At 35.2% G+C, this 25,618-nt stretch overlaps 1 protein-coding gene across 1 annotated transcript in view; it reads left to right on the forward strand.

Moving 5' to 3' along the window:
- Positions 1-610: 610 nt before the first annotated feature.
- The window catches only part of LOC107285059 (serine/threonine-protein kinase TNNI3K), a 184,219-nt gene continuing 159,211 nt past the window's right edge, over positions 611-25,618 (forward strand). The window contains exons 1-5 of the mRNA XM_029283589.1: positions 611-650; positions 1,137-1,245; positions 11,333-11,418; positions 12,221-12,318; positions 12,778-12,888. Of these exons, the coding sequence (XP_029139422.1) occupies positions 611-650; positions 1,137-1,245; positions 11,333-11,418; positions 12,221-12,318; positions 12,778-12,888 (444 nt within the window). The remainder of the gene's footprint in view (positions 651-1,136; positions 1,246-11,332; positions 11,419-12,220; positions 12,319-12,777; positions 12,889-25,618) is intronic.

Consider the following 25,618-nt stretch of genomic DNA (forward strand, 5'->3'; position numbering starts at 1 on the left):
TTAGGTGGTTGAAAAACAATGGTAGGAGAAAACCCAAGCATGGATTAGTTATAACCATTATTACATTATTTCATAAGATAATACTGAGCAAATACTTTATTGTTCAAAGATTAGTGTATGTTTCTCTCCACTGAAGCCTTTGCTTTGCACTTGACTTATTTTTCTAAATTTTTGAAAACTCATTAAAAAAAAAGTTAGAATCATCAAGCCTGAAATTTATCTCCTCCTGGCTTACCTTATGTACTGAGTTTGTGAAAGCTGTTTCGCCATACATTTCCATTTCTGATTAGAAGCTGATTCATATTGGCAGATGTATGCATTTAATAGAGACATAAAGATAGTAATTTCAGCTGGAGCAGTTTATTTTATCAGCACATATAAATACCTTTTTATTGTTTTGTTTGAAACTTGATAGCATATTCCCTCCTTTCCTCTGGGCCATTGTAGCATGACATTGTGTTTGGCACTCGGTTTATTTTTAGGCACAAGACTATCAAAGTGCTTTCTTTTTTTTTTCTTTTCCCCTTAGTGGGATTGTCAGTGATCTTGAAAAGGAGTCACATTACTTAGCACAAGAACTTTCTTGAAACAAAGAAGAGACATTGGATAAATGGGAAATTATAAATCTAGACCAACGCAAACTTGTACTGGTAATTTCTTTTGCTTTTTTAAAAAAACAAAAAAAAAAGATTGTATTATCAATCATTCCGTTTAATTTGCTCCTTGGTTCAAATGCCAGGTATTTATTGTTGATAGTCTAAGTGAAGAATGGCATGACTCAGAAAGAAGGCTTTTCTTTCAGCTGAAAGGATAGCAGAGTCAGGATGATACTGATTTAGCTGAGATTTTATAAATGTCAAGCAGCACGAAACAGTACAACTTTTTAAAAATCTATGCTTTGGGCTTTCAGTATTCATATAAACTTATAACGAGCTATTATTATATAACTAAATGATTTATTTCTCAAATACAATTCTTTGAGTAAATAAATATTGATACATATTTCTTGACCTGGAAGAGAAAACTGTGATATATTTAAAGGAGCTCACTCAGGGATTTTTGACATAAAATTATGATTTTAGATAACCGAAGGTGTTTCAGTCAAGATTTGTATACCTTTCTCTTTTTAACTATAGATGAGTGGAAGAAAAAAATTAGTGAAGCATATGCTATAATCATTGAAAGATTAGAAGATGACCTGTTAATCAAAGAAAAGGAGCTTACAGAGCTGAGGCATGTTTTCAGGTAAACAATTCTCTGAAAGTTGCTTATTAAATCGTATAAGGACAACAGTGAATCAGATTTGTTTTTAACTTCCATAGTCATGTATTGTTTGGTTTAAGGAGGCCATTAAATTACTCTTAGAAAGCTAAACTAGATAAAGAAAATAGGATCTGATGCTTGTTTTGTTTAATTGTACCTCATACTACATAATACCATACCATAGTCCTCAACCAGTGGTGGGATTCAAATATGTGAACAACCAGTTCTCTGTGTGGATGCCACTTCCAGAAGTCGGTTCTGAGCCTGGGCAACAAAATATTAGCTACCAGTTCTGCTGAATTGGTGCGAACTGGCTGAATCCCACCACTGTCATCAACTAATCACTGTAATTGAGCCTAAAATTATGGTTGTAAATTGTGCCAGTCATTATGCAATTCACCACGTAACCACAACAAATTTGACTTCCTTTTGGCAGTGATTGGTAAGTGAATTGCTGTGAGCATTAAGCGAATGCCACAATCGTTAAACAAATTCATTTTCCACAATGGATGTTTTTTCTGGAAACCGGAAGTAAATGCCACTTTCCAGAAAAAAAATTTAAATCATGGTTACGGGACCACGGGACCCTGCAAAGGCCATAAATGTGGGCCAGTTGCCAAGCACCCAAAATGTAATCACGTGACCACTGGGTGCAGCTGCCATTGGAACTTTGAATCTGGGTTGGAAGTAGCCCTGGTCAAGTCTGTTGTAATTTCAAATGGTCATTTAAATGGTCATAAGTCGAGGACCTTCTGTAATGAGCAAGAATTGATATGTACTCAACAGATAGACTTTCTCTCCTTCACACAGATACTTCTCTCACAAACATTTGTTTTTATTTCATTTATTTATTAAATTTGTTTGCTGTCCTTATTGAGGCTTTTAACATTTGTATGTAATTCTTGGCTTTTTGTCCTTTATATATGCAAATTCGAGATCTGGGACTGCACAGGATTATTACTGTATTAATCAATTTACTGTAATTTCTTTGGCTTTTAGAAATTCCATAGATGTCATAGTAGATGGTGGAAAGCTATCCCATTTGTTTTGTTTCCAAAGAGCTTGTCCACCTAGATCAGGGATCTTCAAATTTGGCCCTTTTATCACTTGTGGACTTCAACTCCCAGAATTCCTCAGTCAGGCATGCTGGCTGAGGAATTCTGGGAGTTGAAGTCCACAAGTCATAAAAGGGCCAATTTTGAAGACCCCTGGCCTAGATGGACGTGGCTCATCTAAAGATAAGGGGTTAAAAGTTCTGGGCGGAATAATAATTTTAGCTGGTTCCTCTTCAGATCATATGTTTCCCTCCAGTTATAACTACAAGGCATCTTGAGTTTTCTCTTTTCCATTTTCCTCAAAATAGGAAACCCGCTTTTCATATTGTTTGCCATTTATGTTTTATTCAAGTTTTGGTTGATGATTTATTTGTGGATTTGAGCAGTTTTTTAAAAAAAATTGCAGTGTATTTACATGCAAGTCCATGGAACACGAGGCTTCGCTATATAGCTAAATGCTGCATATTGAAAAGGAAGGGACCTCAGAGAGAAAATTAATTAGTTTGACTTTTGCTATGACCTGAGCTGTCTTCATTGTGTGTATTTGTGGATTATTTTTGGCAGGAAATCTATGCTACTCATCAGCAGAAAATTATTGGATGTGCTGGGTAGTAGCAGTAACTTCCAGTGTAGTCTTTCAAAACATTGTTTAATCATTGTGAAGCTTAACTTATATGTTCATCTGCCTTTCAACCTGGGCCCACAATATTTTGGGGAGCAGAATTGTTGTGCGGTTGAGCCTCATGCCCCCCCCCCCATTTTCTTTTGCTATTCCTGAAACTGTACAGGTACTCCTTGACTTAGGACCACAATTGAGCCCAAAATTTCTGCTGCTAAGTGATACATTTGTTAAGTGAATTTTGGCCCCATTTTATGACATTTCTTACCCCAGTTGTTAAGTGTATCGCTACAGTTGTTAAATTAGTAACATGGCTGTTAAATGAATTTATCTTCTCCATTGAATTTGCTAGTCTAGAAAGTCACAAAATGGGATCACATGACCTCAGGATACTGCAATGGTCATAAATATGAGTCAGTTGCCAGGTATCTGAATTTTGATCATGTGACCATAGGGGTGCTGCAACAGTCATAAGTGTGAAAAATGGTCATAAGTCACTTTTTCATTGTCATCATAAGTTTTAACTGTTACTAAACAAACTGTTGTAAGTTGAAGACTATCTGTATTATGTGCATAAGGCTAATTGGACTGAAGCAATAAGAGGCATTAAAAAGACTGAATGTTTGTCTTAATTTCATTGCTTTACAGTAAAGATGCTACTTGGATGTCAGAAAACTGACTGCTAAATGTTTGTAGCTCTATAGAAAGGATCAACATGTTTCTATAAAATGACAGTGTTGTGCAGGAAAGAAGACAGAATGGACCTTAGTTTAGCTTTCTTCTGTGCATGAAAGGAATGGTTGAGTTTAGGAAGACAAATATTGGACTCCGTTTACAGTCAGTCTCTGAGTAGCATCTTCCATCTTTGCAATGTGTTTGTGCATTTGGAAGTACATTATTGGAATGAATTTAAATGATAGTATGACATCATTTATATATCATATATTTTATATTGTATGTGACATAATCATAGGTGACATGATAGCAGTGTTCCAATATCTAAGGGGCTGCCACAAAGAAGAGGGGGGCAGTGTATTCTCTAAGGCAGCGGTTCTCCACCTATGGGTCGTGACCCCATTTGGGGTCGATCGACCATTTCACGGGGGTCGCCAAGCAAGGCTGTCTGCCATTTTTTTCCCCTTTTCTGGTGGGTGCCTTACCTCCCTTGAGCTGGGCCAGCTGGTGGTCGGCCTGCTCCGTCTCTGCCGCTTGCCAGCTACGCCTTGGCCGGTGCAGGGGGCGGAACCACACATGTGCGGCGCTCCTGGGCAGGGAAAGTCCTCGACTTACGACCGGTTGGGTAGTCCTCAACTTACGACCGGTTTAGTCCTCGACGTACGACCGATTTAGTCCTTGACTTATGACCGGTTGGGGTCACGGCATTAAAAAGGTTGAGAACCACTGCTCTAAGGTACCTGATTGCAAAACAAGAAGCAATGGATAGACTCTAATCAAGGAAAGAACCAATCTAGAACTAAAAAGAAATTTCCTGACAGTTAGAACAATTAATCAATGGAATGACTTGCTTCCAGAAGTTGTGGATGCTACAACACTGGAGGTTTTTAAGAAGAGATTGGACAATCATTTGTCTGAAACAGTATAGGGTTTCCTGCTTGAGTAGGGGGTTAGAGTAGAAGACTTCCAAAGTCCCTTCCAACTCTGTTATTCTTTTAAAGAGCTGCATAGTGCTAAATGGAATTTATATGCACTCACTTGGATTAAGTTTTGTTGAACTCAGGGGGCTTAGTGTTGACACATCTAAATTTGTGCTGTGATCTCATTGTGGCCAGTGGCAGGATCTCAATTATTTGAAATATGTTCAATTAAGGCCAGAGATTAGGGAGTTAGACTTTGTTGAAAGATGCATGTTTCAAGGGTAGAGAGGGAACATGTGTAAAGTAACCAATCTTAATCCTGAAAGCAGAAAGGAAAAAGAATCTTGAATGAGCAAATGTGTGTTTATGAAAGAAAAACTTTGGCCCTGTACAAAGATGTGATATGATGATAATGATGGTGATGATGATGAAAACAGAAACATAACTATTATCTTTTGACAATATCAATTCACTCCATCTAGTCCATTTGCCAGTGACTTTACTGGTAATAGTGGGAATCATTTAAATCATTTAAATACACCTTCAACCTTCAATGCTGTTGTTTATTTTAAGAAAACTCAAGTAATAGCTAGAGGGGTAAATATTTAATCAAGTCTTAATCAAGATGAGCCTGAAAAAAATAAATTATACATAAATGAAAAATGAAATTTTCTATGCAAGTTGAACAATATTTTTGTAGAAAAAAAGGCAGCGGAGAATAAAATCTATAAAGTTTTTTAAAGTGACTATAATATATGGGTTTATAGCACAATAATGTACAAGAAAAGTTTCCATTTAGCAAATGCAGCCAAACTAATCATTTTAGCATGTTAGTCATAGTGACACTGGCTCCAGAACTGTCATGCTAAACAATATCATTTGTTTCCAACCCATTTTTGTATGCTAAGCTTTTCTTAAGATATAAGAGCAGGGTCCAACAGAGGCAAGAGCAAATGTTAGTCTTTAGTTTGAATAAAAATCTGAATGTTTCACAACCTCATCATTTCTCATTGTGTTTTCCTGGTTGCTACAAGTTTATTGTGCACACCGTGGGAGTGAGGGTGAAGAAATGAGGTAGCCATCACAACAGAACTGGATGAGTACAGTAATATAGGCTATAACTTTAGTAATAAAGGATGACATCTAAGGGCAAGGGCACAGACCTTTTCTTATCAAGGAGGAAGTGCTGAGTAGACATTATCCCGAATTTCACTTTATTTATTAGTGAACTCTAAGTCACCTTTTAGAATAAAAAGCCTTCACAGAGCAATTCTATAATTATTTATATTAAATGGTCTGTAAATGCATGGATTCCATTGTCATCCCATACCATCATGTGGCTCCATCCCTCATTATTTGAGGAAGGAAGGAAGGAAGGAAGGAAGGAAGGAAGGAAGGAAGGAAGGAAGGAAGGAAGGAAGGAAGGAAGGAAGGAAGGAAGGGAGAGACGAAGGAAGGAAGGAACATAGATACTTCTAGATGCTCTTTCTAGTGAGGCTACTGCAGATTTGTTTTGCTTAGCTAAGGGCTATTAAAATTAATGTAATGTGATATAAAGCTGGGATTCATGCTTTATTGATTTTCAAATTCTCCTCCTTTCAGTTAAAGTTGTAGGAAAATATATGAAACTGGATAGTCACTCTGTATAGTACAGGGGTAGGCAACCTTGGCTCTTTTATGACTTGTGAACTTCAACTCCCAGAATTCCGGGGTCAGTCATGCTGACTCAGGAATTCTATGAATTGAAGTCCACAAGTCATAAAAGAGCCAAGGTTGCCTACCCTTGGTATAGTAGCACAGAATAGTTTGACAGGGCTGCCAGTTCTTAGAATTGGACCTTGTACCCAGTATGAAGCACAGCATATGTTGCTTGTGATTATTTTTTAGGATGTTATAGTAGCACTGTCCCTTAAGTAATGTTTTTTATTTATATTTCACACTTCTTAACCACCTATCTCCCTCAGAGAGGGGTTCTGAGTGCTGGTTCCATGCTGACTCAGGAATTCTGGGAATTGAAGTCTATAGATCGTAAAGTTGCCATAGTTTCCGACAGTGCTTTTTTTGTAAAAAAAAAAAAAAAGGTGCCAGAACTCACACACATCATACAACCCGCCTTGCCTACCCTACAAGGTTCCATCCAAAAAAGGTGCCGGAACTCCGTTCTGGGCGTTCTATGACAAAAAAAAGCCCTGGCGACCCCTGCTATAATAAACTGCCAGTATTGCTTGTGCACTTTTCTGATGATAGCTTTTCTGATGATAGCAGTGAGGCTATCGCTGAAGTCGAGGCCTTTTTTTTTTAGTGGTGACGCAGTGGTTAGAATGCAGTATTGCAGCCTAATTCTGCCAGCTGCCAGCAGTTAGATTCTGACCAGCTCAAGGTTGACTCTGCCTTCTCTCCTTTTGAGGTTGGTAAAATGATGACCCAGATTGTTGGGGGCAATATGCTGACTCCGTAAATTGCTTAGAGAAGGCTGTAAAGCACTATGAAGAGGTATATAAGACCAAGTGCTGTTGCTATTGCTGTTCAGTCCCATCCTAGTTGCTTCACAGATTGCCACTGTTCAGAGTGGCCTGAAGGTGGTGGTGAGGGAGATAGAGAATTGCTTCCCTTTGGTTCGGAGATTGGAGGTGTGACATGCCAGCACAATCAGGTTCTCAATTTCTGAATTTTTGACATGCCAAACCCAGAAAATTTGCCATTACTGCGCTTCTATAGTGGTTTTGGCTTACTCAAATAGGCCTGGATAGGACTTCAAACCGGCCCTGGGAAAAAGCTCTTAGATAAAAATCATTCATCACAAAATTTCTATCTTTCTAATTACAATGCAGTTTTAAGATTATACCCTTGAATAGTCAGAAAAGCATCATATGCTTAAGGAAAAAATATTTAAAACTGACACACACACAAATGTATTGCTGAATTGATTGTGTTTTTCTTTCTGATGTAAGGAAAAAGGAAATTGGTTCAAAACTTTTCCACAACTTATTTGTCAACCACAAAACAATTTGGGACATGTTGCAAACCAGGCCCCTTTTATAATCCAGTTTTAGAACACATTTTCATACTTAGCCTTCTAATAAAAGCTCATTATTATTTTAATTTATTGTTTATTTTTCTATAGGAACCCACTCTTAAATCAATGGAGAATATGGAGGAGAGGGAATGTCCAGTGAAAGTAGCTCTAAATAAAAAGTGCTACTTGCATGTATTTACCAATTAAAGATCTTGGTGAAGTTTGGTTTATATATTTAGTTTGTTGCTAATTTTTCTAACTATATTTTCATTAATGAATGCTGTTTTGTTTCTCTAACATGCAATTGTAATAGGAGGTAAATGACTATAGTTAATGAATCATAAAACTGCTGATTCTGTAACATTTTAGCTATTCTGCATTTTTACTAAAACCTGTGTGTAACAGGTACTACTGCTGCAGATCAGTTTTTAATAAGATCGCATATCTACATATCCTATGTGAAGATCATAATATTAGAAGCACATTATTAATAATGCTTTCCTTTTAATTATTCACTTCATACATATACTTCTTTAGGAATCACCATGGAATCCTTAGGCTGTATAAAAACGTACTAGTTCAATAGCAGTAGAAGAAAATTAAAAAAATAAATTGGGCTTAGAATTTTTTAATGCATACCTAATATTCAGTGGCTGTAGAAATTGCCAGCATACCGGTAGTTGTGTAGTGTAATTGTACAGAAAGTGAGGGGGGGAAATGGAGAAAATAGCATTTCTTTCTTAAGGATAGGTATTGTTTAAAATGATTTTTTTAAATTATGCCTATATAATGGAATCATTATGCTTCAGATTAATAGAAAATCACAGAAATGTCTACCAATGTTTCTAGATAATATTTTTTAGAAACGGATCATCCTTTTCACAAGCAAGATGCAAAATAATGTTATGATTTTTAAAAAGCATTCTTTGTTCCCTGTTTCCCTTGAAAATTTTATTAACCTTTATTAAGATTTTAAGACAGTCAAGCAGTAAAATGGGTTAGCCTCACAGAAGGAAGAAAAGAAGCACTTCACAATGTAAAAAGGAAAGAAGCCTATCCATGGGAAAAATTGCAGATGTGGCAAAGGTGTCTCTCAGGATCTAGTAATTCATCTGATCATTGCTTTTCTTCCCTGGGAAAAGTGTGGGTCAGGATTCCTGACACCAGGAATTGAAGGCAAACCCCACAACAAAAGAATGGAAGTTTAAGACAAAGAAGCATATTTTACAAATCACTGGAAGAAACTTGCTATTTATTCTGTTTTGGACTGTCCCCACCTCAAGTACTATGTCCTGTTCTGGGCACAACATTTAAAGAAGGATTCAGAGAAACTGGGATAAGCTTAGAGAAGGCCAACAAGGATAATTGGGTAACTAGAAAATAAGTCCTATGAAGAGAGAGTGAAGGAGGTAAATACGTTTTAACTTAAAAAAAATGATGCAGGGAGAACAGGATATGATAGGAGTCTTCAAATACCTGAAAGGATGTTGGTCAAGACCTGGTCCCTCTATTTCCAGAGCCTAGGACAAAGAATAATGATTTTACAAGAAGGGAGTGTTGTATTAAATGTTAAAAGAAAAAGGCTTCCTAACAATAATAGCCATTGACAGTGAAACCAATTATTGAGAGAGGTGGTGGATTCCCCTACATTCAATGTTTTTCAGATAAAGGCTAGGTCTACTTTAAATTGGATTCTTGTGATGAGCAAGGGGTAGGACCTAGTGGCCTATAGTAGCATTCTCTGCTTCTATGATTTTAAACAATAGTTAGCAAAAAGAAGTTCCACGTGAATAAGCCTTGGGTCACATCCTCCATCTGTCCTCTAGCCTTCCCTAAGAGGAATGTGGAAATTCTTGCTATCATTTTTCTTGTTAAACTCTGTCTGGTTAGAGGTCATGCTAAACTCGTGTGGCCATCTCTTTCTGCTTTTCTTTCTTTAGGCATACTGTCTACTAAGCAAAGGTAGTCAATACCAGCTATGGTTTCTAGGAATCCAGCTCCAGAAAGTACAAAAACTTTTCATGAAGCATGATCTTGATCAGTTTGTTTATTGAAATGACATGGCAAACAGTTATGTAACAGTGAAAAGCAATGCTTGCTAATTTCTCCTCCCAAAGTGCAGAAGGAAGACTGGCTGGGGAAAGTGTATAGAAAGTGTATGTTTTAGCCTCTTGTGTAAAAATAAAAAAAAGAACTTTAATTTATAGTTTTGATGATTAGACAGAATACTGTAGATCAGTGTTTCTCAACCTCAGCAGGTTTAAGTTTGTGGATTTCAACTCCACTCCAATTCTGGGAGTTCAAGTTCACACAGCTTAAATTTGCTGAGGATGAGAAACTCTGGGATAGATTATAGAAAGAAGAGTAATATGATATAGCTTTGTAGAGAGAGGTTAAAATATATTTGTACTTTTAACTACTGTGAAGAATATCAGAAGCCATTCCTTTATATCTTTTTTCTTTCATTTCTTTTTTTCTTCAACTTTTTTCTTCAGCTTGTTACACTTTTTCCTTTTTCTTTGATTATTTTTTCTTTTTCTCCCTTATCTTATACTAGCTGTACCCGGCCACGTGTTGCTGTTGCTCAGTCTGGTTAAATGGAAAAGAAAGAAAAGAGAAAGCGCACGTTTGTAATATGTTTAATTTCACAATGCTTGTGGGTATACAATATTTTTTGTTGTTCCATTGTCTGTGCAGATATAGAGATTGTCTGGTTTGCTTTTACGTCCAACAGATGGCGCTGTTTTTCAAAAAAAGCATGTTTTTACCTGTCACAGGTGTGACATCTATATAATAGTAGGTATATAAAAACACACGCGTATTCGAATGCAACGTTGTGTCAAAATTTCAAAGCAATCGGTGAAGAACTTTCGGAGATTTAAGATTTTGAACAAACGAACATTTACATTTTTATTTATATAATAATATAGAAGATTATATATATTAGCTTTTTTATTTTTATCTTTTTTTTAAATTGGTATAAACATTATATATTTGGTATAAACATTATATACCAAAATTTGGTATTTTGGGTAAATCAAAAAATTATATACAAAAAATAAACTAGGGGAAGACAATCTGTGCCCCTTCAAATGTTGATTTTACACCTAGTATTCCATTACTGTTGCCCATCTGGATGGATCTGCACGGAGCTCCATCTTACAACATGTGTAAATTGAGCCATGGTCTTTCTTGATGCTTCCCCAGATTCAGGAGGGTTGGCATTAGGCCAACTTTTCCTCCTGACCATACCGGCTTTCTACACAAAGATTTTGTTTTCCTGTAAAAAAGCAGTCTTTTTCTGACAAGAACAAGAGAGTGACAGGATATATAAACAATTCTCAGAATTTATCAGTCTTTTATTCTATTGCTTGAAAGGTTTGAACAGAAAGTTGGGAAAAATGGAATGTGATGGATTTCTAGAATTTTCAGAATGAGGTTTGTGTAATAGCCAGCAGAAGTGAGCAAACTGAATTTAGCACACGTTACTTTGACGGTGTCATAGTCGGTGGCAGATTAAGCTTGTTTGATCTTGAAAAGATTACCTAGGATTGAACCCATGTAGTACTTAAATAGGAAACTATCCCAAAATCCTAATGCTATGCACTAAGCTAGGGTACACTAAACTAGGGTGCAAAAATCATAAATACGGTAATCAAAATGTTGTTTCCCATATCTTAAGAAATTATGACATATTTTCTCCTCTTTTAGAAATTTCTCAATACATGGAAACATAACAAAATATGATAACTAGAGTTATGTATGAATTTTTTTTTACTTTCAGTTCTGATGAAGCTTTCAGCAAAGTGAATTTAAATTACCGCACAGAAAATGGGCTATCTCTTTTGCATCTGTGTTGTATTTGCAGTGGTAAGTACAGTGTTTCAGCCAGTATCATCCTTGTTGCCATGCTTAAGTATTTTACTTGTTCTTAATAAATCACAGCAAAACTATTACTATTTGTTAATTTTCAGCACTAATCTGATCTAATCATGCACAATGATCAGGTGACAATAACAAAATAGAGAGCATTACCATTAGATGATGATGATGGTGGTGGTGGTGGTGGTGGTGGTGATGATGATGATGATATTTAGAAAAGCCATTTTTGGGGCCAGATGCATTAAACTCAGTTACAAATTGAACAGCAACAAAATTAACAGAACCATAGAAAAGAAGCAACCATAGTTTTCTACTAATACTGTATAAAAATGGGTTGATACTGTATTGATTTTAATAAAGAAATAAGTTTACAGATTTTATAATATCAGTAGTGAAGAACTGATCCAATGATGTATGACAGAATGTCTCGTAAATGTTGTGATCTTTTTCATCATCCTTGGTCTTCCACAAAAGAGTGCTGTATATGTACATTCAGAATCTATTCTGAATCATTTCATCCTCCAGAGCATATCAGAAGAGCTACAAGGGGTATAGACAATCTATTGTATGGGAATATATCATTTTATTAGTCAAAAGGCACAATGAAGTTCATCCCAAGTATTATTTAATTGCTATAGCTTATTTTCCAATATAGCATTTAAGGGAAGTATCCAAGTAATTTCATTAGACTTCTAAATTTAAATATATTACTAATCTGAAGGATAGGCGCTTTTATCTGCTTGTATCTGATATATTTAAATTACTTCTGTGGCCAATATTTATTTCACAGGACATAAAACACATATTCGGACCCTTATGCTAAAAGGGCTGCGTCCCTCTAGGCTGACAAGAAATGGATTTACAGCTCTGCATTTAGCAGCTTATAAGGTAAACAGGATTACATTAATTAACTGTATCTGATTTCAAATGAGCTTGATTCTCATGTTTCCTGGAGGATATTTTTTTTCAGTTATCATTCCATGATAAACTTTAATCAAGGGCAATTTCCATTAGTGTGATAACATAAATATGGCACCTAAGACAATATCACATTATTGATCCATCTAGCTCAGAATAATCTTTACTAGCCTTTGCCAATCTGTTCTCTGGATGTTTGTGACTTCAGCTCTCGTGATCTTCAGCCAGTGTAGAAAATTCTAGTATCAATATACTTGTTTGGAACACAGCAATCTCTACTCAATAGCTGTAGTTTTCCAGGTTCTCTTAGGAGTCTCTTTTTCAGACCTACTGGAAATGCTTGGAACTTTCTGCAAACAAAACATGTGCTCTACCACTAAACTTCCCATAAGATTTTTCTAAATAATTATGTACTTTTCCAAATTTCAGGACAATGCAGAACTTTTAACAGCTTTACTGCACAGTGGAGCTGATGTCCAACAAGTTGGTTATGGAGCGCTTACTGCTCTTCATATTGCTACAATAGCTGGTCACCATGAGGTATGCTTCCTTACATCTATATATTTTGTAATAATAATTAGAATTAAAAACAAGATAGATATAAAATGAATTGTCCACAGTGATGGTCAACATCAAAATGATAATGTGACTGAGTGCTGGAAGCCCTATCCCTTTTAAACACGTATCACACATTAAAAGAAGTGGGGCTTCAATTATCCGATAATATCTGCCATTTTGATGTTGATCTAAAAGTGCTCCTTTGCATTTGAGCAGACTTCCTATTGATTAAGTAGACTTACCTTTCATTTAGGGATGGTTCTGTGCTGCTAAATATTATGAAAGTTTGTTTCAAGAAAAGAATTCAGAAATATTTTTAAATTTCTAAAACATAAATTTAGAAACATAAAGATCTAAACCACCTTAAAAATAATTGCTGTTTTCTAACCAGAAATGCCATCTACAAATGTCTAATGTATAAATGTTTTTATATAATTTTCTGCTGCAAAATTAAGATACATATTACGTAAAATATCTATGAGTGCCTGGAGACTGTATAGTCTTGGATGAGAAAGAAGCTGTCTCTGACTCAGTCTTACCATGATCAAGTGGCCAAGAGTGTTTCAGCCAACCAGATCAGGGCATATCTGAAGTGTATGAAGCACTGACTGAATGCCCCTTTTTAGCACACTCTGATTGGCCTGTTAGAGAGAACACTCTGTTATATTCTCAGAATGCCAAGCTGCGCGTCAATTTCAAGCAGAGAGTGGAAACAACAGTGTGGATGGGCCATTAATTACACATTGGACCGATTCAGATGATATGCTCACTATGGTTTATGGGCATATCATGGATGCAGTTGACTGCACATGTAGCTCCTTTCTCTGGCTTTGTCAGGCCTGCACAGCTTGCCAACTACCATTTTTGGATTCTTGTCTCATCTGCCAACATCTCTGGTCTAACTAGAAGGTCTCTAACAGAGGGTAGAAGTTACAAGCAGATGACATCACAACCACAAAACAAATCCAAAACCAGCCAGCAATGGCCATTGGGAAGCTCTGCCTGGCTGCAGGAAGGTGCCAGCTCATACAACTACTTGTCTTCACAACAATCTATAAACTATGGCGAGCATATATTCCCAACACAGTTATCCTATTACTCTGTTACATTTATCAGTAAAACTTCACTTTTCAGTTAGAAAATATACTGTGGAAATTGTTAATTTATCTGTGATCCAAGTACAGCGCAGGTGAAACAGATAACAGACAGATGATAGATGAGAACTTGCTGCAGGCCTCTAAAATCATAAGCAAAATGTTTCCACAAGTTCAGTTTGTAGCACAGATGGTAATATATAAATGGATTTGTAACACTCTTTCTTCTGTCTCAGCTTGATCTAAAGCCTGATCAGTCAGAAGAGATAAACATTTCTGCCAAAACAATCTATTGCTCAGCTTCACATATTGTATTTTTGTTTACAGCTGTAAACAAGTGGTGTTGTGAAAGTGCTGTAGTCTTTCTCTTATGATTACACACTGAGTTATAACCTCTAAGGGTAAATCAAAGGCTGCTGTAGTTACTAGAAAGTTATTATCTTTTGAAAATGTATTTTACAACTAATTCTGAACTCTCCTGAACTCCTTCCTGGAGTAATCCAGATGGACCTCTGGAGGACTCTTGTGATCCTCCTAATATTTTTTCTGTGAACCAATCCAAAATCTTATAGCAATACAAACTTTATAGTGCCACACATACAATTTACTGTGTATCTCTTTAATAATTGCCTTGTAAATGTTCCAATATATTCTTTTTTAGTACAGGTAGTCCGCAATTTACAATAGTTCATTTAGTGACCGTTCAATGTTACAATGGCACTGAAAAAAGTGACTAATGATCATTTTCCACACTTATGACTGTTGCAGCATCCCCATGGTCAGGTGATTCATATGCTTGACAACTGACTCACATTTATGATGGTTGCAGTGTCCCAGAATCATATGATCACCTTTTTGTGATCTTCTGACAAGCAAAGTCAATAGGGAAGCCTGATTCACTTGACAACCATGTGACTAATTTAACAACTACAGAGATTCACTTAACAAATGTAGCAAGAAAAGTCATAAAATGGGGCAAAGTCACTTAACAAATTTCTCACTTAGAATCATACATTTTGGGCTCAATTGTGGTCACAGGTTGAGGACTACCTGTACTTCTGAACATGTCATAAACAAAATAATTTTTGTAGGAAAAAGTTAACACATATACCTCAACCTGTACTCATAGAAACCTTTTCATGAAATCAGAAGGAAGAATAAAAATTTAGGGCATACGCAAATGAAATTTCATTGGTAAAAACAGTGGTGTCCACAGAAGTCAAAAAAAGTCAAGACGGTGACTGCAGCAGTGTGACTGAAGCCTCACCCTTTGGTATGTGACAATGTCACATCCACAGAAAGGTTAAGATAAGGGTTAGGCTTTGAATGTGGTGTTACCATTTCCATCTTGACATTTTTACACACACACACACACACACACACATATCTCCTTCAACATTGCTTGATAAAAAGAAGAAATAATGTATCACTAAGATGGCAGACATAATAATAAAAGTCCATAAGCAGTACTTTTCTTATGCCAGCTGTAGTTGTATGATAATTGAAAATCCCAAAGGTGCTTTTTCACGAGGCAACTGGACTTTCCTGTTTTTCTCTGAAGATGTTTCACTTCTCATCTAGAAAGCTTCTTCAGCTCTGAGCTGAAGAAGCTTCTTGGATGATAAGCATAATGTCTTCAGTCAAAAACAAGAAAGTCCAGTTGCCTCGTGAAAAAGCACACTTGGGATTACTATGACCTGGATAACTGAGAATCTCCATAGAGAGATAATTGAAAGTATTTCATTTTCCTAAAACTCTTCAACAGATAGAATGGTTCAAAATCAAAAGATATATTCACTTATCATCTGGTACCAAATCCCATACCAGTAGATGACCTCTACCAGTAGTTTTATATAGATGTTGAAAAGGAGGGAATGAAACCCTGTGTCACCCCACAAGGAGGGGCGGGGGAGCAGTCTCTCTCCATTGCAAAAGGAGGTTCCTCATATAGAAAAATTAAAAACCATTACATGAGGAAAATGTTTATACATATACCTACCGTGATTTATTTGTCCAAGTCTTCCCAAAACAGGGATCATACAAAACAATCCCTATTATATAAAATTCCTGGTGGAAATATTTAATAACAGCAAATCAGCCAAATGTTCTGATAATATTATTTGCAAACTTACATTAATCAATAATGTCTTCAATGGAACATCCTAGTTTTGCTTTGAAATATATAAATATATTTCAAATATTCATTTGTTTCTAGGCAATGAGAAGGATGTGTTTTAAACACAATCTAATTGTCACTTCCTGTCATTCCCTTTTGAAAGGAAGAGTAGGGTTGCCAGGTGTCCACTATTTGAGTGGACAGTCCACTATTTTCACATTATGTTCACTATTTTTTTTCACAAAATAGTGGACATTTTTTTTATTCAAAAGCTTTATGATGAAATGGTACGTAATCTAAAGCTGTACAGTCTACTTTTTTTACTACTTAACCCCCCCCCCCGCTTGTCCACTATTTTTTGGAAGCAGACCTGGCAACCCTAAGGAAGAGAGGAAAAAAATGTTTATCTAAAGAGCTGTCCTTGTCAGTCTCACAAAAGTGAGCACTTTGTCGCTATCTTTTAAGCTTATGTGTATATTTATATATACATGTGTGTATGTGTCTGTATGTACTGTATGTATGTATGAATGCTCTTTTCTTATTAACAGTAAATGTGACTTCCAGAAACTGGGTGGAATGGATAATTTTATAGACTGCTGTAAATTATTGTTATTGATGTGCAGTGTTACCTATTTCACACCTAGGTGGAATTGAACTGGATAGATCAGGATCTAAAATGATGTCAGTGTGATAAACTGTTCTACCACTTGACAATGATTAGAAATGGATCTAAGAACGGGAAACATGTAGTTTCACTTTCTTTGCTACCTTTATGTTGTTATATGCAGATTAACTAATCAAATTACCCAACTTTAAGATCATTTATATTAAAGGCATCAAATCCAAAAACTCTTGGTTCTGTATTAAGGTGTCCATATGTTATATTTTTTGTTCATAGATTATAACATATATTGCATATTATTTCTTATTCTCAAGATTTAATTATATAGTAAGGAAAAACAAATTCAGGTCAGCACTGAAAACATATGAGGTCACTGTGTATGCTGTACCTCAAGTATCTGAAATAATCTTTTTTTTTTGTCTGAGAAATATATCCTTTCTTCATCTGAATGTCAGCCTGACATTCAGAGGACAATCCTATGCTTATTTACTCAGAACGCAGCCTCACTATGTTTAATGGAACTTAGATCCAGATAAATGAGTTTAGGACCAGAGATTTAGTAGTCTTTCTTAGTAAAAAATGGTTGTTTTTTCTATCTTTATAGTAATACACAGACAGAAGGCACATACAATATCTAAGCATAATATATTCATGTATGTTATATCAAGTATGAAGGTTGCACACACATAAAATTTGGCATGTGTTCTTTCTGAATTAAGAAAAGCAAGAAGCAATTTATTCAGTTGCTAGCTAGAGCCAAGGTTGACTAGGAGGATATCATTCATATTTAGTATTCATATATCAACAAAGATGTAATGTCACAGCATAACTTACATTTCTGTTTATATATGATATTCTTACAGTTAAGATAAAGTGCTTCCTAAGTCACAGTGGCACTTTTATTATTAACAGGGAAGTTTTACTGAAACATTCCATTAATTTAAAATACTTTTCGTTTCATTGTGACCATCTCTTAATCTCAAATCCTGGCCTACTGCATGTTCATTAAACTTTAGTTAATTTCTGGGATTATTTAATTTTCCTCATCTCTTATAGTCAGTGGTGTGCTACCTGAGAATGAAATCATTCACTGTGTAAGAACCTTATGCTATCATAAATTTAGTAACAGCTGCAGCTCTGGCGTGTTGGCAGGTTTGGATGAAATAATGAGATGAAATCCATCCAGTGCATAATTAATATGCTTAGTATTTCTGCTTGTATTTTATACAAAAAAACCAAGCCCAACCAAATGGAACTACATTTAACCCAGAATTAATTATTCTTTCCACATTCACATCTTATTACAAAGAGAAATCAAATCTGCATGCTGATAAATATGTTTATATGTGTTCATTAAAATACTGGGGTATTGCATATGGGCGTTTTCTACAATTTACACCCATATTAAATGAATGGGATGATTCAGGATGAAAAGAGGGATACAACATTATAGTGTAGCAGAATATACATTACGTATAGATAGGAGTGTCACAGGAGGTTTGCAAGGAAGCAATTAATGACATGAGTCTGAGGACATCATCACACAAATGCTACAACTTGTATAATTGCATCAAACATCATTTTATACACACACACACACACACATACACACACCGTTTGCAGAATTTGTGTGATTACAATATCATTTCTATGTCATCATTTTGATATTACCATGGTTACTTACAGATGCTGCAGAGAGCAAACAGTTCTCAGCCATGTGATGCCTATTGGCCTAGAAGTAGAGCATGAACCTCTTCTGCTTTGTTAAAAAAAATTCAAACTGAAATTGAAATTTGTATCACATTGCCATCCGCCACCCTGATTCCAACTCAATTTAGTTTGATCGCAACAATGTCAAGAAGCATTTTGTATAGAACTACTGTACATAACACATTTGATACTCTGTGATCAAATGAAGGCGATGACAATATGGAGGAGCAGTTGGGTGAAGCCAGAGGCACCGTCAGTATCTTGAGAAAAATTATCTGTCTTCTGATGAAGAAAAAAAAAAAGCACCAGAAATCCAGTTTGGTCTACTAGTTAAGGTATCAGTCTAGAAAATGGAAAACTATGAGTTCTAGTCCTATCTTAGGTATGAAAGCCAGCTGGGTGACTTTAAGCCAGTCACTTTTTCTCAGCAAACCCACTTCTCAGAATTGTTGTAAAAGCAGGAGGAGGAAGGAGTAATAGGTGTGTTCACAGCCTTGAGTTATTTGTAAGAATAATTCTAAACACCATAATATACAGTAATGATACAGTTCTTTTCACAGCATTAAAATTAGTACTGCTGGAAAGGCATATAGAGAAAATACAGTGAATATCACAACATGTATACAAATGCATAAACAGTGTAGTGTGCAAATATTATTGGGACCTCCCTGGAATAATGTCTGATTTTAGTGTTTTCTTCAGTCACTTTCATGGTGCTACAACCTCTGCCTAATGGGCGACTCTCAAAGTTATCCAAAATCTGTTCAAATGAATATTGACTTTTACATAAAAGCATTTTTGCTATTACTTACTTACTTACTTACTTACTTAATTAATTAAACAAACAAACAAACAAATAAAATTTGGGGGAAAAGTATCAATAAAGTAAAACAAAACCCAGCATACACCTTAAAAAGGCAAAAATTATATTCAAGGGAATCAGACAGCATCTTTAAATGTAAGTAAAATTTTAACAGAACAATATAAACTTTGTTGCTTGTCCAAACCATAAGAGATACTATACTCTAGTTTGTCCTATAATTCCTTAGTACACGTAGTCCTTGGCTTATAATCACTACTGGGCCAGAATTTCTGTTGCTAAGCAAGGCAGTAGTTAAATGAGTCATACCTGACATTATGACTTTTTTGCCATGGATGTTAAGTGAATCACTGCAGTTGTTGAGTGAATCACATGGTCATTAACTGAATCTGGCTTTCCCCCACTCACTTTGCTTGGTGGAAACTCGCTGGGAAAGTCGTACATGGTGATTACATGACCTTGGGAGGCTGCAGCCATTGTAAATGCATGTCTGGTTGCCAAGTGCCCATATGACCAAGGGGATACTGTGATATTCATAATTGCAAGGACAAGTCATTGCTTTTTCAGCAATGTTGTAAATTTGAACAGTTGCCAGATCAATGGCTATAAGTCCAGCACTACCTGTATAAGTGCTGTTAAAAAGCTCTGATGCAGGTGATCCTATCCTGATGTTATATGGATGATCTAGATTCAGGTCATCTTCATTGTCTTTAATTTTCCAAAGTACACTTGAAGTAGCTCGATTCGAGGACATTGTGGGAAAATCTGATGACCTGTTTCAGCTCCAAGTGCACCCAACTGCTCTTATGCAGAAAAAATGGCCACCAAACAGCCTATTCCTGTAAACGTATTACTATGGAGACACATTATTTAGGTTAATAATTTCTTCTTCAGTCCCAAACAAGAAAGAATTAGAACTTTAACATTTTTTAAAAATAGTTTAGCTTTGTAAAACTTTCTTCCAAGGATCTGCTGCAATTTTAAATGAAATTAATATGATCTGTATTTTGAAGGACATGTGAGGAGGAGGAGGAGTATCTTGCCACTCAAGAAAGCTCATATTCATTCTACTATGAATTCATTCTATGCAAGTACAGCAATTGTTTTCTAATTTACCTCCAAGCATTTTGTTGTGCTTCAGGATATATTCCAGTATAGCAATTGCCACTTCATGTAGGCTGGATTTTGCCTAACAATATAGAAATGCTTGACCACCTATGCTTAATTTTGAAAACAGAGTGAACTGCACTCTTTCAGCAGCAACATCATGTGGTAAATAATGAGCTGCCAACTGGAATTACAAGAAGAACAATAAGCATTATGAACCTGATATAAAGGATCTACATCTGTCAGACTATTATAAGAATTAACTGAGCCAAGTGATTTTTCTCTCCCGTTTCTAATTTGAGCTTTGGCTGCATACAAAGTTATTGAAAAGCTGGAGAAAAGGGCTCCACAGTTGTACAAAAGGAATGTACAGTAAAACAGTGCTTTAGGGAAAAAAAAGGAAAAAAAACCATCAGGAAATGTTGGTAGAGCTCACGGGTTAAGTATTCAATTTTTTTAAAATAGGTATGTGCTAATTTTTATATGTATATTTGAGGCTTATTGGATTCTGTAAAATGTTGCTGACGGATAAAAACGGGGGAAAGGAGAAGGAAATGGTGAATGAGGTTTCTGTGGTTCTAGAACAGGGGTGTCAAACTACCGGCCCATGGGCCAGACGCGTCATGTGGAAGCTGCGCCCATCCCATTGCTGGCAATGGCAAAACCGGCCCGATACGTTGCGCGACGTCACGTGACGTTGCAAGTTTGACATGCCTGTTCTAGAAGTAAGAACGAAACAGGCCACTAATTTATTTATTACAGGCCACTAATAAAAAGAATGTAAAGCCCAAGGGGTAGAATGTGAAGAAATACAGTAGATCAACAGCCAGGTTTCCCATCTGTGCATTACTATGACCATGGATGGTTACACATTTTGAATCCAAGTTGAATATTGTGGCTCTACCTGTTTAAAATAATGAGTTAAAAATTAGGGTGATGCCAACTGAAGTCTGGCCTGTTTTCTTCAACTAACAAAATAGTTAACTTGAAATGTGTAAAGTCCTAGAGCTAGCTTATTCTTATCTAACAAATCGCATCAGTTTGATTTCACTAGCAGAAGCAGCTCTGGTATTAGCAATATACTAGCATAAAAAGGTTAGTCTTAGGGATGTTGGCACCATCAGACTTCTCTTTTAGAAATAAAGGCCAGGAGTGAACATTCTCTTCTTTTATTTGAATCCAGCCCATCATGAATTTTATTTATTCATTTCCCATTTTTATTATTTTTATAAATAACATAGGCAGAAAACATACCCAATATTCCCCTTTCCTTCTATTTTTCCCACAACAGCAACTCTGTGAGGTGGGCTGGACTGATAGAGAATGACTGGCCCAAAGTCATCCAGCTGGCTTTCATGCCTAAGGTAGGATTAGAACTCACAATCTCCTGGTTTCTAGCCTGGTACTTTTCACTCAATCAAACTGGTCTCAGTGCAGTCTCACTGATGCCCAGTTTGCTTGCTGCACTTTGTTTTAGTCAGACTCCTGTAGTTTATTGGCTACTGCACAAAGGCAAATTAAAAAAAAAACCCTCCTTCAGGTATTTCTCAGCAGCTCAGTGTTTGTAACTATTTTTTTATGTATGTCTGTATATGCAGTATGTATGTATGTACATATGTATGTACAGCATGTATTTATATAGCCAGCCATCTCACAGTCATGACTCTATACAGCTTCCAATTAAAACATAAGTAGTACCAAAACAAAAACAAATAACAAAACAATCCTAGAAACAATACAAATGTTTAAAACACTTAAAAACACAGTACTTTTGTCTGATGTGCAACATTTCTCCAATTCAAACTTAGTGGAATCCTTTTGCTTTGCCTGACCTACCTACTCTTCTTCCGGATTTTTTTTTTTCATTAGTAAGTCACTGGTATCCCAGTTCATCATTTTTCTAGGTACTAGAAATTCTGGAGAATCTCTCAAGTGACTGGAAAAAAAAATACAATAGAGCACTGGTAGATTTATTAAAGAAAAAAAAAAGCTGAGTGAAACAAAGGGAATCTTAAGGAAGAAAAAATAATAACTTCACAACGTGCTTAGAGCTTCATAGCAATGTTCAAGCTTTTAGAAATAATATAGTCAGTCATTTACAATGAATTAAGGACATGGTGGATAATTATTATCTCTATGACATTTCTAAACTCCTTGTTTAATCATTTGTACTTTATTCTTTTATCCTTTTTTTTAGTCCTTTTCTTCCCCTATTTCTTTTCTTTTTTCCTAAATTGCCTAATAAAAATATACTAAAAATAAGCAGAGAAATTATCAAAAAGGCCACAGTAATGATTTTTGGCAAGAGGCCTTTACAATACTGGACTTTCAATTAGTATATATTTTGATTATCTTAAAGCCCTAACTCACTTCTCAGAATGCGTGAAAGTTCAAATTGATTTTGCAAGACTGATAATTCAGAGGATGTTAGTAGCCAGTTTGATTATTTTTTTTCTGTAGTCAAGGGATTGGGCTGTTACTGGGGGTTATATATAGCAGTCACCAATTATTGCCCAAGGGAAAAACAAAATTCCAAAAGTCTTACTTCCATATATATATTGTAATAATATTCAATTCAGGTAAAAAAACAGACCTTACCTTTAAAATTGCCTTCCCTTGGTCTTTCTCTCTGAATATTTATTTTTGCATAGGTTATGAGAAAGTTGTAGGAGCAATGGATTGAGGTTACTGATCACTAACAAGCAGCAGGAAATTAGAGAAAGGTTTATCCATTTCAGAGGAAAATCTGGTTTTCATTTGTTCCTACTTCCAAAATGAGGTAGAGGAAAAGCTTTATTTGATATCTTCCTATGGACAAGTGTTATGGGGACACGTAGGAATATTCTAAACAAGAGTATATCTGACCTTGTGAATTAGGACTGATAGAAAATATTGTGCATGTTTTATTATCCTGTACCACTACAGAGAATGCGGCATCAAGTACATCACACCTCTTTTGCTGCAATTTCCACACCATTCAGAGAAATTTTACACTTCTTTACTTCTTTCAAACAAAAATAATTCTGTCACACAAACTGTGGTAAAATTTGGCATGTAGAGTCCAAGGGAAACAACACAGAATAGTTTTCATGTCAACTGGTGACTGACAGTTGAGCATAATTTAATTCCTACCTTGTTTGTACTGTGTGACCTGTAATTCTGTTGTATTGAAGAATGCAAGATGTAGAATATCTGAAGCCATTTTATTTTCTTGAAGTTTTACTGATTCTATGAAACCCCAGTAACTTTGCCATAAAATGTATTAAGAGATTATCAGTTTATGGTGCAGTATTTTAAATAGCATTCTAATATTTTTAGTGTTTTGGCAATTCAGTAAATATATTTTAATAGCAGCTCAGTACTGCTATTATTTTTTTTCTAATATACTGTCTGTACTCACTTTATTTTTAGCCTATTTATTTGCATTTTTATGTACTCATCTACATATTTGTATTTCTCTTTTCTTGTCTCAGTCTCTATTTGTATCTTATGATTTTAATCGGTGGGGGAGATAGGATGGTCAATTACTGTAATAAAAGAACTGTTAAAGAGTCCTAATAGTTCAAAACTTTACAAATGTCCTTATTATGATAAGATCTATTGCAATTAATTTAATTTATAGAAATTATATTTAGATTAGCCTCTATAGATTATATAATAGATATGAGGTCCTTGTTACTTTTGTTAGGATGATTCATACCTGAAACAAGACTGAAATGAGGGTTACCAGATCGGGATTGCAAAAATCTGGCAAAAATATAGATGGGAGGAAAGAATTGAGATTTTGCACCTCTTTACTGTCATCTACTGGAAATCTGAAATTTTTGTAACTCTTGTCTGGTAGTTTAGCAGAGACTATATGTAATATTCATTTTTAAGTGCTAGAATGTAACAAGCTTCTGGGTTTCTGCACTACATTGTTATATTTTATACATAGGAAAAAATTATAATTCTCTGAATGCAGAAGAATCTATGGAGAAAAGCAGTTTCAGAAGGTTGATCAGGAGCAGAATAGTTTAAGGTTACGTTATCATTTTTTTTTTAAAAAAAAACAACAATATTTTTAATTACAAAAAAAGCAAAATAAAATTATTTTTTAAAACGTAATGGAAAAAGGATTACTTACAGCAGCTGCCACTTTATAAGAATAGCAAAGGAAATATAAGAAAACGGATCATTTTGTGGAATTTACAAAATTAATTTTTAATTATTTGAAATTATTTTATTTTAATATTTTTATATGCCACATGGAGGATTTCATTGCTAATATAGTAATTTATTCATATTTGAAAATCGCAAGTGCTTCTACTTATTTAGAGATGCATAAGCACCACTTTTGATAACATTTAAAATTGTTAGAATTGTAGAAGTCAGTTTGGAGAAATGGTTGGCAAAGATGATGGCTACATTGACTTTTTTTTAAGGGAAAAAAACAACATCAATATTTATGGTACCTCCTTATAGACTTTATGCCTGAAATGGGGAAAAAAATGCAGTCATGATTTGTGGTTTTAAGGGTTACAAAAACATGGATAATACAAAGAGTGAGCTTTTTTTGTAATCAGAATAAGAAATAATTTTGTATTTGTATTTATATCTGCAGCAAAGGACATTGGAAATTTCTATTTCTTTTTAGTCTTTCTTTCTGCACACTCACCTTCTTTCTTCTCTCTATTTTTACTGCTTTTATTCTTTATTAGTTTTGTTTTAGTTTTTATGTTACTTGTAAAACTTTTTTTAAAAATTATTTTAATCCATTGTAGAAATCGATTTGATGTATTCAGCCCTGTATATCAGAAGGGTCCTACATTGTCCATCATCTTTATACACACAAGGCCTAACTAGCCTCCTCTGGGAAGTGAGATAATTCCTGAATGAATTCACAAGATGAGCAACCAGTTGTACTAAATAAAGTGTAAACTAGTAGCGTTAATTTACAGATTTATATTACCTTAGATTCAGATTGATATTTGCATCTTGCCATCAAAACTACTCCAAAAACTATAGCCCATTTCCATAATATCACTTTTCCTAAATGATAATTTGTGAATGTATGTGAGTTTTGCTAATGATTTTTGATGTGGGATAACTAAGCAAATTCATTGGTAATTTCCAGATTCTGAAAAGATTTGGCAATATACAAGTTTCAGCTGTAATTTTTAATTGCAAAATGAGGACTTGCAGGGGGAAAATGACCCAATTAAACCTCATGTTTCATTAAAAATATAACAAGTTGAAATCTA

The sequence above is a fragment of the Protobothrops mucrosquamatus genome, unplaced genomic scaffold (assembly GCF_001527695.2).
Source record: "Protobothrops mucrosquamatus isolate PMUCROS unplaced genomic scaffold, P.Mucros_1.0 scaffold142, whole genome shotgun sequence".
In the NCBI taxonomy this organism is placed as follows: Eukaryota; Metazoa; Chordata; class Lepidosauria; order Squamata; family Viperidae; genus Protobothrops; species Protobothrops mucrosquamatus.